The 14,925-nt window shown below is 38.1% G+C and overlaps 1 protein-coding gene across 1 annotated transcript in view; it reads left to right on the top strand.

Moving 5' to 3' along the window:
• Positions 1–14,925, top strand: part of ubr4 (ubiquitin protein ligase E3 component n-recognin 4) — a 223,878-nt gene that overhangs the window by 207,922 nt on the left and 1,031 nt on the right. Inside the window, exons 98-105 of the mRNA XM_059952034.1 lie at positions 874–1,092; positions 7,469–7,582; positions 7,679–7,821; positions 8,859–8,984; positions 9,881–10,075; positions 10,153–10,377; positions 13,280–13,370; positions 14,622–14,784. Coding sequence (XP_059808017.1) covers positions 874–1,092; positions 7,469–7,582; positions 7,679–7,821; positions 8,859–8,984; positions 9,881–10,075; positions 10,153–10,377; positions 13,280–13,370; positions 14,622–14,784 — 1,276 coding nt within the window. The remainder of the gene's footprint in view (positions 1–873; positions 1,093–7,468; positions 7,583–7,678; positions 7,822–8,858; positions 8,985–9,880; positions 10,076–10,152; positions 10,378–13,279; positions 13,371–14,621; positions 14,785–14,925) is intronic.

The raw sequence follows: 14,925 nt of genomic DNA, 5'->3' as shown, positions 1-14,925 counted from the left end.
GATTCGCCAACAAGCATAAACGAATTCACATGGATATTGTAAATTAATGCTCACCTTTCCTTACCCAGCCCAGTACCTCTGGGGGGGTGGGGGGGACTTGATTCCAATACCCCACCACTTCAGCAGCAGAAAACAAAATGGTTGCCCCGCTATCCCACGCATGCATAATGACGTCACCATCTCCACTTAAAGGCACAGACAACTATTCTAGCAGTACCCGGATGAATGCCTAAGCACACTTTTAACAATACTGAATAAGATTCGACGGTCACCCGGTTACATTAAAAAGACATGGACAAAGAAAATTATATTGATCATTCTATCGATCTTGATGAACATTTGCATTATGCTTTTGTAATCCTTGATTTTGTTCTGAAGCAATTATTTTGCAAACGAATCCCCAGGAGATAACCTTCATTCATTCATTCATTATGAAATTGGTGTGTGTGGAAATCAAACTGGGAAACTAACATATTCCTTTCCCATACTGTGGTGAAGTTTTGGAGCAGTGCAGCACCATAACCACGTGATGCAAGCCCATAAATTGCTAGTGGTGGGACTTGAAGTTTTATAGCTACATGTTGTAAACATTGTTCTATCCCTTATCAGTACTAGATGGCCTGTGTAATCTGTCTTTACTAGATCCTAGTTATTTATGAATCTTGAATATTGTGCCTGCAAGAGGTTTCTTCTGTGTTATTCCTTAGGATGAGTAGATTAATCTGAGAGGGAGATCACATAGAACACTGGATGATCATATATCTTCCAATAAATTATAAGAATTTGTCAGAAAGGCAGATCACTGAGTCCAAGATTTTCTGACCTTTGCTGCCAAGTTTTCAGTAATTTTTCTTTAACACTGTGTGTTTTCAGATGTTAATTGGAATGGACTCCATCACAAACTTGCATAAATTGGAGCAGGTTTCCAGTGATGAAGGCATTGGGACTCTGGCTGAAAACCTACTGGAAGCCCTGCGGGAACACCCAGAGGTGAACAGGAAAATTGAAGCAGCACGAAAAGAGACACGGGCAGAAAAGAAACGAATGGCAATGGCTATGCGGCAGAAGGCACTGGGCACGCTTGGAATGACGGTAAATGCATATGGCCACCACTTATATAAACTTATGTTTCCATTTAAGAAGGTGGATGATACTCCAGTTCTTCCTCCACTTTCCCGACTTGTTCCATATCCATTTATTTCCTTTTTCTTCACAGTCCTGTCATCCTTTTCAGAATCAGGTTTAATATCACCTTCAGGCTTCTGTACCTCCTTCCAGACGGTAACAGTGTGAAAAAGGCATGTCCTGAGTGGTGGGGATCCTTAATGATGGACCCCACCTTCCTAAGGCACTGTTCCTTAAAAATGGATTGGATTCTACAGAGGATGGTACCCTTGATGGAGCAGAAAAAATTTTCAATTATCCACAGCTTACTTCAATCTGTGCAGTAGCACAGACAATACCAGACAATGATGCAGCCAGTCAGAATGCTCTCCACAGTACATCTATAGAAGTTTTCAAGTGTTTAGGTGACAAAACAAATCTCCTTAAACTCCTAATGAAATATAGCTGCATCAATATGTTGTGACTAGGTTAGGTCCTCAGAGATATTGACACCCAGGAACTTGAAATTGCTTATTCTCTCCACTTCTAATCCCTCAACGAGGATTGGTTTATGTTCCCTCATCTTACCCACAATCAGTTCTTTGGTCCTGCTAACATTGAGTGCAAGGTTGTTGCTATGACACTACTCAACTGGCTGGTATATCTCACTCCTGTATGCCCTCTCATCACCATCTAAGATTCTGCCAACAATCAGCAAACTTATAGCATTTAAGCTCTGCCTAGCCACACAGTCATGGGTGTAGAAAGAGTAGAACAGTGGGCTAAGCACACATCCCTGAAGTGCACCAGTGTTGATTGTCAGCGAGGTGGAGATATTGTTTCCATTCCACTCAGATTGTGGTTTTTCAGTTAGAAAGTCAAGGATCCAGTTGCAGAGGGAGGTACAGGTGCCATAGTTTTTCGATCAGGTCTATAGGAATGATAGTGTTAAACGCTGAGCTATTGTCAATAAACGGATAAATGGCATCCTGGCATTGGTATTTGTTTTTTTTTTAATTTTTTTTTTATTAGTTTTTCTAAACACTTTACAAATTAAAAACCCCAAATCCCAATGAGGAACATTAAAACAGTGCAAAATTAAGCATACAGAGGAAGAGAATTTAGCAAAAAAAAAGCACCTAAATTAAAGACAAGCAAGCTTAGTGTCCTCCCCAAGCCCCACAACACAAGAAAAAAACAACAGCAACTCCAGACCAACCACAACACAATATACAGAAAATAAGTCAGGACAGCCAAACTCCCAGACTGTGAATACACTCAGCAACAGAGGATAATAATGCCTTCTACCAGAAAAAAAAGGAGCTGAAAGCAAGAGACCGAAAAGAAAAAAAAACCCTAGTCAAGAGGAAGGTTATGAAAGTACTCAATTAAAGGTCCCCAGACCTTATGGAACTTTAGATCCGAATTGAGAACTGAATAATGAGTTTTTTCGAGGTCCAAACAGGCCATGATGTCGTTAAGCCATTGAGCATGAGTGGGCAGGGCAACATCTCTCCATCTGAGGAGGATCAAGCATCTAGCCAGGAGAGAGGCAAAGGATAATATTCGGCATTTGGTCGGACCCAGACATAAATCTGTCTCGCCCCAAAAACCAAACAGAGCAATTAAGGGGTTTGGTTCTAGGTGCTGATCCAGAATACACGATAACGTAGTGAAGACATCTTTCCAGAATTTCTCCAAGCTAGGACAGAACCAGTACATATGGATGAGAGAGGCCACGCCCCTCTTGCATTTATCACAGAGCGGACTAACGCTAGGGTAGAATCGAGATAGTTTAGATTTAGACATATGGACTCTATGAACAATCTTAAACTGTAGAAGGCAGTGGCGAGCACAAAGAGAGGTTGAGTTAACCGATTTGAGAACTGAATCCCAGCTCTCCTCAGATAAGGAGATATTTAAATCCTGCTCCCAGGCCATTTTGATTTTATCCATGCGGGCCCATCGCAAGGCCGCTAGTTTATCTCGGATGATTGATATTAAGCCTTTACCTAGTGGATTCATGGAAAGAAATAGGTCCATAGCATTTTTCGCAGGCATTTCAGGGAAGTTAGGAATTAAAGGAGCAATAAAGTGTCGGATTTGGAGATATCTGAAAAAATGAGCATTGGGCAGATTGAACTTAACAAAGAGCTGCTGAAAAGAAGCGAAGCGATTATCAATGAAAAGATCTTCAAAATGTCTAATGCCCTTCCTATACCAAACCTGGAATGCTGAATCGTATGTAGTAGGTAAAAAAAGGTGATTATGAGCAATGGGGCTGGAAACGGAAAACCCCTAGAAACCATAGCATTTCCTGATCTGAGCCCATATACGCAAAGTGTGTCTAACAAGATCAATTAGCTATTGATCTGAGCAGACTACTAGGGAGTGCAGAGCCAAGAAGTGCAGAGATAGATAATTCTTTAGTGGAGCTCAGCTCCATCGCCACCCAGTTAGGGCACTCGGGTTGGCCATGGAAGAAAGACCAGAAGGTAGCACAACGTATATTAGCTGCCCAATAATATAAATGAAAGTTAGGTAAAGCCATGCCACCCTCTTTTTTAGATTTTTGGAGATGGGTTTTATTAATTGTAGCGCGCTTATTCTGCCACAGATATGACAAAATAATAGAGTCTAAGGAATCAAAAAAAGATTTAGGAATAAAAATTGGGATAGATTGAAATAGGTATAAAAATTTGGGGAGAACATACATTTTAACAACATTAATACGACCGACCAAAGACATAGATAGTGGTGACCATTGTACCAGACTCTGTTTTATAGCATATGAAAGATTGGCAAAGTTTTCACGAAAGAGATCTTTAAACTTCCTTGTGACTGTAATTCCAAGATAAGTAAATTGATTATGGACTACTTTAAAATGGAGATCATGAAATGTTAGTTCTTGTGCTTCTTTATTAATTGGGAGAAGTTCACTCTTATGTAAATTAAGTTTATAGCCAGAGATCTGGCTAAACTGGTCAAGAAGTGAAAACATTAGAGGTAAGGATGTAGACGGATTTGAGAGAAAGAGTAATAAGTCATCAGCATAGAGAGAAACTTTATACTCAACACCTCCTCTCCAAATCCCAGTCAATTCAGGGCAGTTTCGAAATGCTATCGCCAGAGGTTCCATAGCCAAATCAAAGAGAAAGGGACTTAAGGGCATCCCTGGCAGGTGCCACTACAGCAATTGGATCCAAGAGATGAAACTTTGGCCAAGGTCAAATTTTTCTAAAACTGCAAAGAGGTAGTTCCACTCTATACAATCAAATGCTTTCTCCGCATCAGGGGAAATAACACATTCAGGAATCCCAGTTGGAGGTGAGTATAAGATGTTAAATAAATGCCGAATGTTAAAAAAAGGGAAACGGTTTTTAATAAAGCCTGTTTGGTCATCAGAGATAATGGAGGGAATGACGGTTTCTAATCTATGAGCCAAAACTTTAGCTAAGATCAACATTGAGCAGAGAGATCGGTCTATACGAGGGACAGTCTGTTGGGTCTTTGCCCTTTTTTAAAAGAAGAATAATAGATGCCTCACTGAAAGAGGGTGGCAGTTTGCCGTAATTAAACGAGTCAGATAATACTGAAAGTAACTGAGGAGAAAGAAGAGAATGATTTATAAAATTCTACAGGGAACCCATCAGGTCCAGGAGATTTCCCTGAGGACAGTGCAGAAATTGCAGTAGATATTTCTTCTAATGACATAGGCGCATTGAGTTTGGCTTTGAAATCAGATGAAAGTGAGGGGATATTCAGATTCTGTAAAAATTGATCAACAGAGATATTGTCATTCAGAGATTCAGAGGAATAAAGCCGAGAATAAAAATTTTTACATGCGTCATTAATTTCTAAATGATACAATGTAAAGTCTCCGTTCTCCTTCCGGATCTTTGTAATATGTTGTTTGGCTTTGGAACGCCTCAGCTGATTGGCTAGGAATTTACCAGACTTATCCCCATGAATGTAAAAGCGACTTTTGCTTTCGAGAAGTTGGCGTTCAGGCATTGGTATTTGTATTGTCCAAGTGATCCAAGGCCACGTGGAGAAAAATTGAGATTGCGTCTGCCATAGATCTATTGTGGCAATAGGCAAATTGCAATGGGTTCATGTCCTTACTGAGATAGGAGTTGATTCTAGCCATAACCAACCTCTCAAAACATTTCATCATTGTTGATGTAAGTCATTAAGGCAGCTCACACTCCTCTTCTTGGGCATTGGTATAATTGTTGCTCTTTTGAAGCAGGTGGGAACTTCCCACTATAGTAATGAGAGATTAAAAATGACTTTGAATACCCCCGGCAGTTTTTTGGTGCAAGTTTTCAGAGCTTTACCAAGTACTCCATTGGGCACTGCTGCCTTTCAAGGGTTTACCCTCCTGAAAGAGAGCCTGACATTAGCCTCCAAGACTGAGATCACAGGGCCACCAGTTTCTGCAGGGATCCTCATAGCTGTGGTTTTATTCTCACTTTCACACAAGCATAAAAGGCATTGAGCTCACCTGGTTGTGAAGCATCATTGCCATTCATGATGTTGGGTTTTGCTTTGTAGGAAGTAATGTCCTGTAAACCCTGCCAGAGTTAATGTGCATCCAACGTCGCCTCCAACCACTCTCGGAATTCTTTCTTAGTTCTTGAAATAGCCCTCTGCAAATTGTACTTGATTTTCTTGTACAGACCTGGATCACCAGACTTTAATGCCACTGACCTAACCCTCAGCAGACTATGAACCTCCTTTGGCAGCTTTTGGTTTGGGAATGTACAGTAAGTTTTTGTAGGCACACACTCATCCACACTGGTTTTAAAGAAGTCAATGACAACTGTGGCATATTCATCCAGACTTGAAGATAACTCCCTGAATACAGTCCAGTCCACTGATTCAAAGCAGTCCAGTAAGCTCTCCTATGCCTCCTGGTCCATACCTTCTTGGTCCTCACTTCTGGTGTTGCAATCTTCAGTCCCTGCCCATACTTGGGGACCTATTCTTAAATGGTCTTTCCTTCAGTCAATAACAGGTGATATATCCTCACGATAAACATGTCTGAGCGAATGATATTACTTCAATATCCAAGTTCAAGGAGTCCAAAATCACACTTCATTGAACTTTATGTAAATTAAAAATTACATCTCAATTAATAATTTGCATACCATTTAATTTGGGATTTTTTTACAATGGTAATGTTTATTTTAAATCCTGTGAGTCTGCTTTTACAATTCTGTCCATTCTACACCCAGGTTTCATCCATTCTACTATTATTGCCCATCTTCTTGATTAGAATGAATCGACTTTGAATTCCAGCTGGAGCATTTTCCCATTTCTCCATTTTTTTTGCACCTTGCCTTTAGTCCTGAGTGTGATTTATTACAGCTGCTACTTTAATTTGTTTTGTGAAGTTGTGAGACCACTTGAGGTTCAAATTATCATTATGCACCACAAGCAAAAATGATCCCAGAAGTTAACACTGGAGCTGCAAGAAAGAAATTGTTCATGACTGTGCCTTTCTTAACCTCATTTAAGCAAAATGGGCTCGTACTCAGCGATCACATCGAAATACATAACTGCCTACAAGGAGATTGTACATTCTCCCCATGAACTCATCAAGTGCTCTGATTTCCTCCCACATTCCAAAGATGTACCAGTTGGTAGGTTGTGAATCATCTCGTGATTAGGCTAGGGTTAAATCGGGGGTTGCTGAGCAGCGCGGCTCGAAGGGTCGCAAGAGCCGACTGCACTATATCTCAATAAGATAAAAATATAATAAAATTTGTGGAGGGCATGGCAAGGTTGATGCTCAGAGGCTGATTTTTTAGGCTTGACTTGGGAATCATAGTCTCAGTGGAAGAGGTCAACCGTGTAGAAGTGAGATAAGGGAAGATTTTTGGACAGGACTTGTGAATCTTGACCCTCACGGGCAGAGTGTCTGTTTAATTGTTGTTGTTGCCATTAAGTGCATGTGGGGAAATGAGATGGAGCTTGGAGTTGTAGAAACTCGGGCATTGTATTGCAAAAGAGCAATTTGGTTTCATCGATGCCAGTTCTAACTCGGATTTTGGGTTCAAACCTCACAACATATCAGAACTGATGATTTTCAAATGAGCCTGTAATCTTTCAAAAGGATGTAAATATCCTTTGTGAAGTAGAGGAGTTATTTATTGCTTAATTAATGTAACTGAAACATGTTAAATAGTTCATTGCTGATTTGACTAGAAATAACTAGTTGCTGATGTGCTTTGGGTGTTTTATAGCTGCAATTTCATACATTCCCTTCTGTCAAATTGAGTAAGTAAAATTACTTTATAAAAGTTTTACACACACTATAACTATGATAATTCTCATGATTTTGTTTCTTGCCCAACAGACAAATGAGAAAGGCCAGGTGGTCACCACAACAACGTTACTGAAGCAGATGGAAGAACTGATTGAGGAACCAGGCTTGACCTGCTGCATTTGCCGTGAAGGTTATAAATTTCAGGTAAGCCAACTTTGTCAAGTAACTACAGTACAATTTCACAATGTGGCAGTCACCCTTTTAACAGTAAGAAAAAATGATTCCTCATCTCTATTGTAGCCAACCAAGGTGTTGGGGATTTACACCTTCACAAAGCGTGTTGCAATTGAAGAATTCGAAAACAAACCACGGAAACAGCAGGGATACAGTACCGTCTCACATTTTAATATTGTCCACTATGATTGTCATCTTGCTGCTGTCAGGTAATTTTACATTTTCTCATTCACGTGCCAGATTGTTAACATATGTTTTATAGAACTACATCTGATGATAAGTGAGATGGTAAGGGAGGTAGAAGTTCGCCACCAAAGTGGTGCAAATGAACAATTGGTACCTGACTTATGTGTATTTGGTGTGTCTGATCAGCAGTATTGGAAGAAAAATCCATTGAAGTATTCAAAAGAACAGGTAATTATTTCCAAGCTGTAGAGGTAGAAACCTTGTGGAAAGGGCCTTCAAATCCACCATAGCTGCAGCAATAGATCTGTTCTGAAATAATATAGTTTAAATAAAAACACTAATTCAAATAATGCGATGATTTTAAATTCTTAATCTAGCAATTTTTATTCCTGTACCTGGATCTGATTAGCTCAGCAGATATATCACTAATTGGACAGGGAGAATTGATTTTGTTAGGGGACCTCAGCTGGTTTCTTGTTCAAATTATTGAGCAGAGAATTGGTTGTGCTGTACAAAACTCCTGCAATGCCTCCTCTGAGCCTAGATGGTCAATATAAGAAATTGTGCCCCAAGTAGTTGAAGATGAAATAAAGATCTTCCAGTAAATGTTTAGATTCTGTACATCTCTATAACTCTTCTTTATAATCAGTGGTAGAGTATTATTTGCTGGTGTTTTAAAGAAGTTTTGTTCCATTTTATGAAAGATGGTCCATAATTATGTGGCTTTATATTTAATTATAAAATAATTTCCCATTTCCCAGGTAGTATAGAACCTGGCCAAACATTTTTTTTCAGCAATTAGTAATACTCTGGTTAAATTGTCCTGTTTAAAACCTTTGTTTATTTGCTTCCTGGAACAAATTAAATTCAAATTAATTGCAAGTGTCATCTCCTGAAACCAATTTTAAGATTTTTTTCATTTCCATAATGATACAGTTTTACTTGTAGTTAATTATGGATAAGGTATCACATTCGCCGAATGAATTTACTAGCTCAATGAGATTGATTTCAATTATTGTGAATATTGACCTGGTTGATTTTTGTGAATAAATTCCTTTAGGTTGGCACGTGGTCGAGAGGAGTGGGAAAGCGCTGCGTTACAAAATGCAAACACCAAGTGTAATGGATTGCTTCCTGTGTGGGGTCCACATGTACCAGAATCTGCATTTGCTACATGTTTGGCAAGGTAAGGCTGTGAAAATCTTCAGGCTGAAATATTTCCTGGAATTAACTTGGAATATGATAAAATTAGGAATATAAGAAAGGTGATGGAAATTTTCTCATTATGTTACATTTGGGAAATCGTGCTGAAGTTTGTGCAAAATGCAGGAATTCATAAAAGGTTGAAAGACACATAGTAAATACAGTTCCATTCAGAATAAAAGACAATTTGTAAATAATATGCAGAGTATACCTATTAAATTGTGGCTTTTAAATGACTAGATTTTGATTAGAGAATAAATTTATATAACAGATGGAATAACAGGTTTAGGTCTTCACACAACAAAGTAGAATATTTCACCTCAAACCTTCTGTTGAAGCATGCTTGAATGTAATTAAATGGTTTCCTGCAAAGGAAAAACGCATACATCATAAAGTACATTAAATAATTTTGACTTCAGAGCTTTTTAGATTATTTTAAAATGTAATTTGCTTTTTGGGAAAATTTAAGAGGCAGCTAATTTTCCTCAAAATCTCATTCATCCCATTCAAAAGATTCCATGATGGCTAATGGATTATGTTTTGGGGAATATTCCTATCCATAAAATGATGTGAATAGCAACTAAAGGCTTAGAGGTAGATGGAACCTCCAAACATACAGCACTTTCCTTAATACTGCAGAAATGTGTCTGTCAGAATGTGTATTCAGGAAACTATATCTCTCATTAATAAGAATGCCACCACAATGACTCTTCGAGGAATAGTATGCAGTTTTAATTAGGCTACGTGGCTCATGATTTTGCTAAGTCCATGGACTGGCTTCTGTCCTGTAACTACCTGAAATTAATTATGGTGTTTGACATGACAATTAAGTTCTTTTATGGTGTACTATACTTTCATTGGCCTTGTTTCTGATTTCAGACACAACACCTACTTACAAGAGTGCACTGGCCAGCGTGAACCCACCTACCAGCTAAACGTTCATGATATTAAACTACTCTTCCTGCGTTTTGCAATGGAACAGTCATTTAGTGTTGATACTGGTGGTGGAGGCAGAGAGAGCAACATCCATCTAATCCCTTACATAATGCACACAGTTCTTTATGTCCTTAACACGTAAGTACAACAAAGTCTTCATTGAATTGTCACCATTTTATAACAATGTATAATGACGTTGTTCAATCAAATGACAGGACACGGGCAACGTCAAGAGAAGAGAAAAACCTACAAAGTTTCTTTGAACAGCCAAAGGAGAAATGGGTTGAAAATGCTTTTGAGGTGGATGGAGCAAACTATTTTACAGTCTTGGCACTGCACGTTTTTCCACCTGAGAAATGGAAAGCTATTCGTGTTGATTTTCTAAAACGTCTCCTAGTCACTGCCCAAGCAAGAAAAGCATCGCCTGGTGGTTCCAACAAGTAAGAGAACAAATATAGTCAACAAAGATTGTGCTTTCATAACCAACAATTATTTTATTACATATCTCATCAACTTTGAAAAGTGCTTTTTGAGAGAGCATTTCAAACATTTCCATTAATTATTTGTGCTGTTTTTAATTTGGTTCCTATATCTACTAAGGAGATGAACATTATTTTTTGTGGAAACTGATTTGGCAAGGTTATCATCAGTCTTGAGTCAAAACAAGTTAGTTTGCATTCCAGTAGCATTTGATAATTTTGTACATCTTAATTTTCAAGTTTCTTTGGTTCTTCAGGTTGTATGGGGAATTTTTATTATATTAGTTTATATGTAAGCATTGTTTTTGTTTTGAAACATAGAAATCAATACAGTAAAAGGACAAAAGGAATTCCTGGGCCTTAGGAGCTTTTTCTTCAGTAAACATCTCTCCTATTTAAGTCTATATCTCTGTTACTTTACCTTTTAGCATGACATTAATTTGTTTTAAATTTTGCAAGTGCATAGATCCTACTCCATAGATTATTTTAAATACATACCAACTTATAAAATGGACTTCTCCTGAATGTTTATTTTTCACTGATTTTTCCCATCACTTCCAGTGTAGTAAGCTTTGAAATAATGGACTCCTATGTCATCAATACTTTCATGGTCTTGATCATACGCCGCCTCAGAGTAGAAGGATGTCTCTTTAAAATGGAGATGAGGAATTTTTTTAGCCAGAAGATGGTGAATCTGTGTAATTCATTGTCAAGTCCTTGGGTATATTTATAGTGAAAGTTGACAAGTTCTTGATTAGTAAGGGTGTCAAAGGTTACAGGGAGAAGACAGGAGTATGGAGTTGAGAAGGAAAATAAATCAGTCATGATCAAATAGTGGTGTGGATTCAACAGGCCTAATTCTGCTCTTATGTCTTATGGTGTTAGTTATAGAGATATGAAACTCAAAAACTACATTCAAGATTCAAAAACTTTATTGTCATTCTAACCGTACATCAGCTCTGCAGGGCAGAATGAGACAGCGTTTCCCAGGAGCAGTGCAATCATAACATAACAAACGCAACACTAAATAATAAACATAACAATAAATAGTAAAACACAACAGCCACATGTCAGTTAAAAACAAGTTATAAGTGTCTAGTGCAAGTTAAAAGTGTCCAAAGCAGAGTCAGGTAGAGCAGCTGTTTAGCAGTCTGACTGCCTGTGGGAGGAAGCTGTTTAGTAGCCTTGTGGTTTTAGTTTTGATGCTCCTGTAACGTATACCTGATGGCAGAAGAACAAACAGTTCATGGAGGCATTAACTCTGAAAGAGATCTTGGACAGAAGGTAGGGAGACCCCAATAACCTTCTCTGCTCCCCTAACCACCCTCTGCAAGGCTTTTTTGTTGGCAGCACATGCTGGATATCTGATATAAAAAATGCTGGAAGGCTTAGCAACTAAGGAAAGAGAAGAGTTTTTCAGCTTAAAGACTCTTCAACAGTTTGAGAATGGAGTGAAAACCAGTTTGCGTTAAGTTGCAGAGATGGTGTGGAAAGGGTAGAATGAAGAAAATATCTAATTGGGTGGTTCCAAAATCTGTCACTGTTTATGACATTGTCAGCTGTTTATGAAGCCGTCTGGTTGATAGTAAGGTCAGTTCAAGAGAAGGGGAAAAACAGACCATGCAAAGCAGTCTGAGCTGTAGGAAACACCACTCAAGCTGTGTCAGTAGAAAGGCAGAGACTATTTAGACCATTTGTACTTTTATGTGAATGGGGTGGAGAACAGGAGAAAACAATAAAAAGAATGATAGTGCAAGGTAATAAAATGCAAAGCACTACTCTGAAAATCCCAAAGGAATTGAGGAAGAACTCTGGAGTGGAAATTTGCAATGCCATTGTTGGAATGCTGATAACATAAGATTTTGACCTTGTTGCCAAGTCCAGAGTCAAAGAATTTATTATCAAAGTGTTTATATATATATATGTTTCCATTTACTTTCATTTTCTTGTGGGTAAACACAAGACCGCACCCAACCGGCCAGACAAACAACCGGTGTGCAAAAAACAGCAAGCTGCAAATACAAGCAGCTCTCAACTATGCCAGAGAGAAGTAGCAGTAGAAAATCCAAAGGTTTGTGTGAACTGCTGGTATGGAAGATTTGTTGTCAGAATTAGAAGAATAGAAAGAGGAATGGGAGGAATTGTCAAGTTAGCTGGGGCAGTCTGATGTTTCAGTACTTACTGTTTTCTAGCCTATCCCCAGAAGTGGGCAGGGAGAAGTCAGGAATGGACCATTTGAAAATGTGGAAATTGGCAGCAAAAATTATACAAGAGCCTGATGTAGCTGGGCTATACCAGGAAAGAAAATTAGTGTGTAGACTGAGTTGAACAAAACTGAGATTTCACATATTCTCACAAACACATGGCAAAGGTTCTACCCACCCATGAAGGATGGGAGTACAGGGCCTTCTGTTCATTGGAAAATAAGAACCCTCAAGCTCTCCTTCTGGAGATGGCAGTATAAAGAGATTGGCAACCATTGTGCAAATTAAACTTAGATTTCAGTTTTCTGAAGGATATCAGAAGTATCGCTGTTGTAAATGGAGAAGTTTATTATTGCATAACCTCACTTTGTTATTTGGTTTTTACTATCTGCCTATCAAAGCAATTCAATTGACTTTAATACTTTTAGTCATTTAGTCATTAAATATACTTCGTGACTTCTAGTTGAATGAAGCCCAGAGATTGCAAGGAAAAAGATCGCCCAACTACCAATGCAGGTTATGTTAGTTAAACCTCTTCCAAAGATTAAGGGATGCTTCATGAATCATTTCTATTGATGCTTCTCTCCTAAGCACAAATATTAAAAAATTATATCTCTTAGAGTAATCTTTTCTGTTAATGAAATATTATGAATTTTCAGACTATCTGACAAGACAGTGAAGGAATACTCTGTGTACCGGCCTGCACTGCTCTGCTGGGGATTAGTGGACCTTATTTATGGCATTTTCAAGGTATGATATTTGTTGGTACAGGCACCAGAGATGTCAACTTTACCTATTCTTTGTGGAACTAAATTTGACCATCCTAGTGACAGAACTTTGTGATTTACCTTTTTGCATGGGAATAATCAGTTACTGTGAACAAAACTTTTGTAACATAAAAATTATTGTGGAAGTAAAACTAGTTTCCACAGTTTTAACACCAAGCTGGAAATCCAGTCAATAGTGTTTGAGTTGAATAATTGAGGTTGGGATCAGGATATTTTTATGGAATTGTGATCCTTTGCTCAAGTATATTAATCATACATTTATTGGTACAGTGGATTGCAGTTATTTGGAATATGTCGGGACCTGTGCATTTTGGCCCAATTAAGTGGCTGTCCCAATTAGCTGATGTTTCATGGAAATAATTAAAATGGTATAAAAAAGACAGGTTACTATTTAACTGAGTAACAAATTATGTTTTAATGAAAAACAAAACAATTTAGAACACTATCAATACAGTACTATAAAACTGTATTAGTTCCTAATAGTTATCAAAGAAATTAATCCAGTGTGTACTGCCGTGTTCTTTAGATTGACTGTACATGAACAAAATCAGTGTAGACACCTAGTGTAAATAATGGACTGCCTTCATCCAACCCTTTCGATGATTGCATCCTCCAAATCAGCATTTTCATTGTAACATTCAAGGTGATAGTCAATACCTTCAAATGTTGGTAATTCCTAACTTGTAAAAGTAGTGAAATCATTTCATTTTCACTCCCAGCCATTTCTGACATCTCCAAGCCTCAATGCTTGAGAACGCAGTGAGCAAAACCATTCTGAATTGTCTAACTGCCTATCTCTCACAAACCATCAATGAGAAAAATCTCTGATTTTTGAACTCAAATACATACAACTGAAGGTATTTAAAAACTGTTTGCTCTGAGCATGGTGTACTGTCTTAACAACCACATAAGGCATGCAACTGATACTTGTTAGAAACTTCAACACAATCTCCAGCCCTAATTAAGCAGCGTAACTTACCAAATAAATTAAGGGAATCTGGCTATTTTTTTTATTTGTTTTTGTTCATTAATAGTTGTCCCAAAATCTGGCTGCCCCAATTAACCAATGGCCCTATTAACTGTAATCCACAGTGTTTGATTTTGTTCTCAATTTGCAAACTTTATACATTCAGCGTCATTATTAAGTTACATTGATAACATTTATATTGCATTGTAAAGTTTTTTAAAGTTATGTTTTACTTTACCACTACAGAAGGTTCCAACAAGTAACACAGAGGGTGGCTGGTCCTACTCTCTTGCTGAATACATTCGACACAATGACATGCCAATTTATGAGACAACAGAAAGATCTCTCAGAATTTTCCAGGATGAATTCATGACCGCTGAATCCTTTGCTGAATTCCTAGATGCTGCAGGTTGGTATTTAAATAAGTATGATGCAGTTATTGCCTCCCTCCACTTCAACATAGTAACAAGTGCAAACTAATACTAAGCTCTCAAATACACAGTCAGTCTGAAACATTCACCATGAAAGTCTTCACAACTGAGACCCCAGC

Source organism: Hypanus sabinus, chromosome 27 (assembly GCF_030144855.1).
Source record: "Hypanus sabinus isolate sHypSab1 chromosome 27, sHypSab1.hap1, whole genome shotgun sequence".
Taxonomy (NCBI): domain Eukaryota; kingdom Metazoa; phylum Chordata; class Chondrichthyes; order Myliobatiformes; family Dasyatidae; genus Hypanus; species Hypanus sabinus.
The sequence above is the reverse complement of the archived record's forward strand: the minus strand, read 5'-3'. Positions and strand labels throughout refer to the sequence as shown.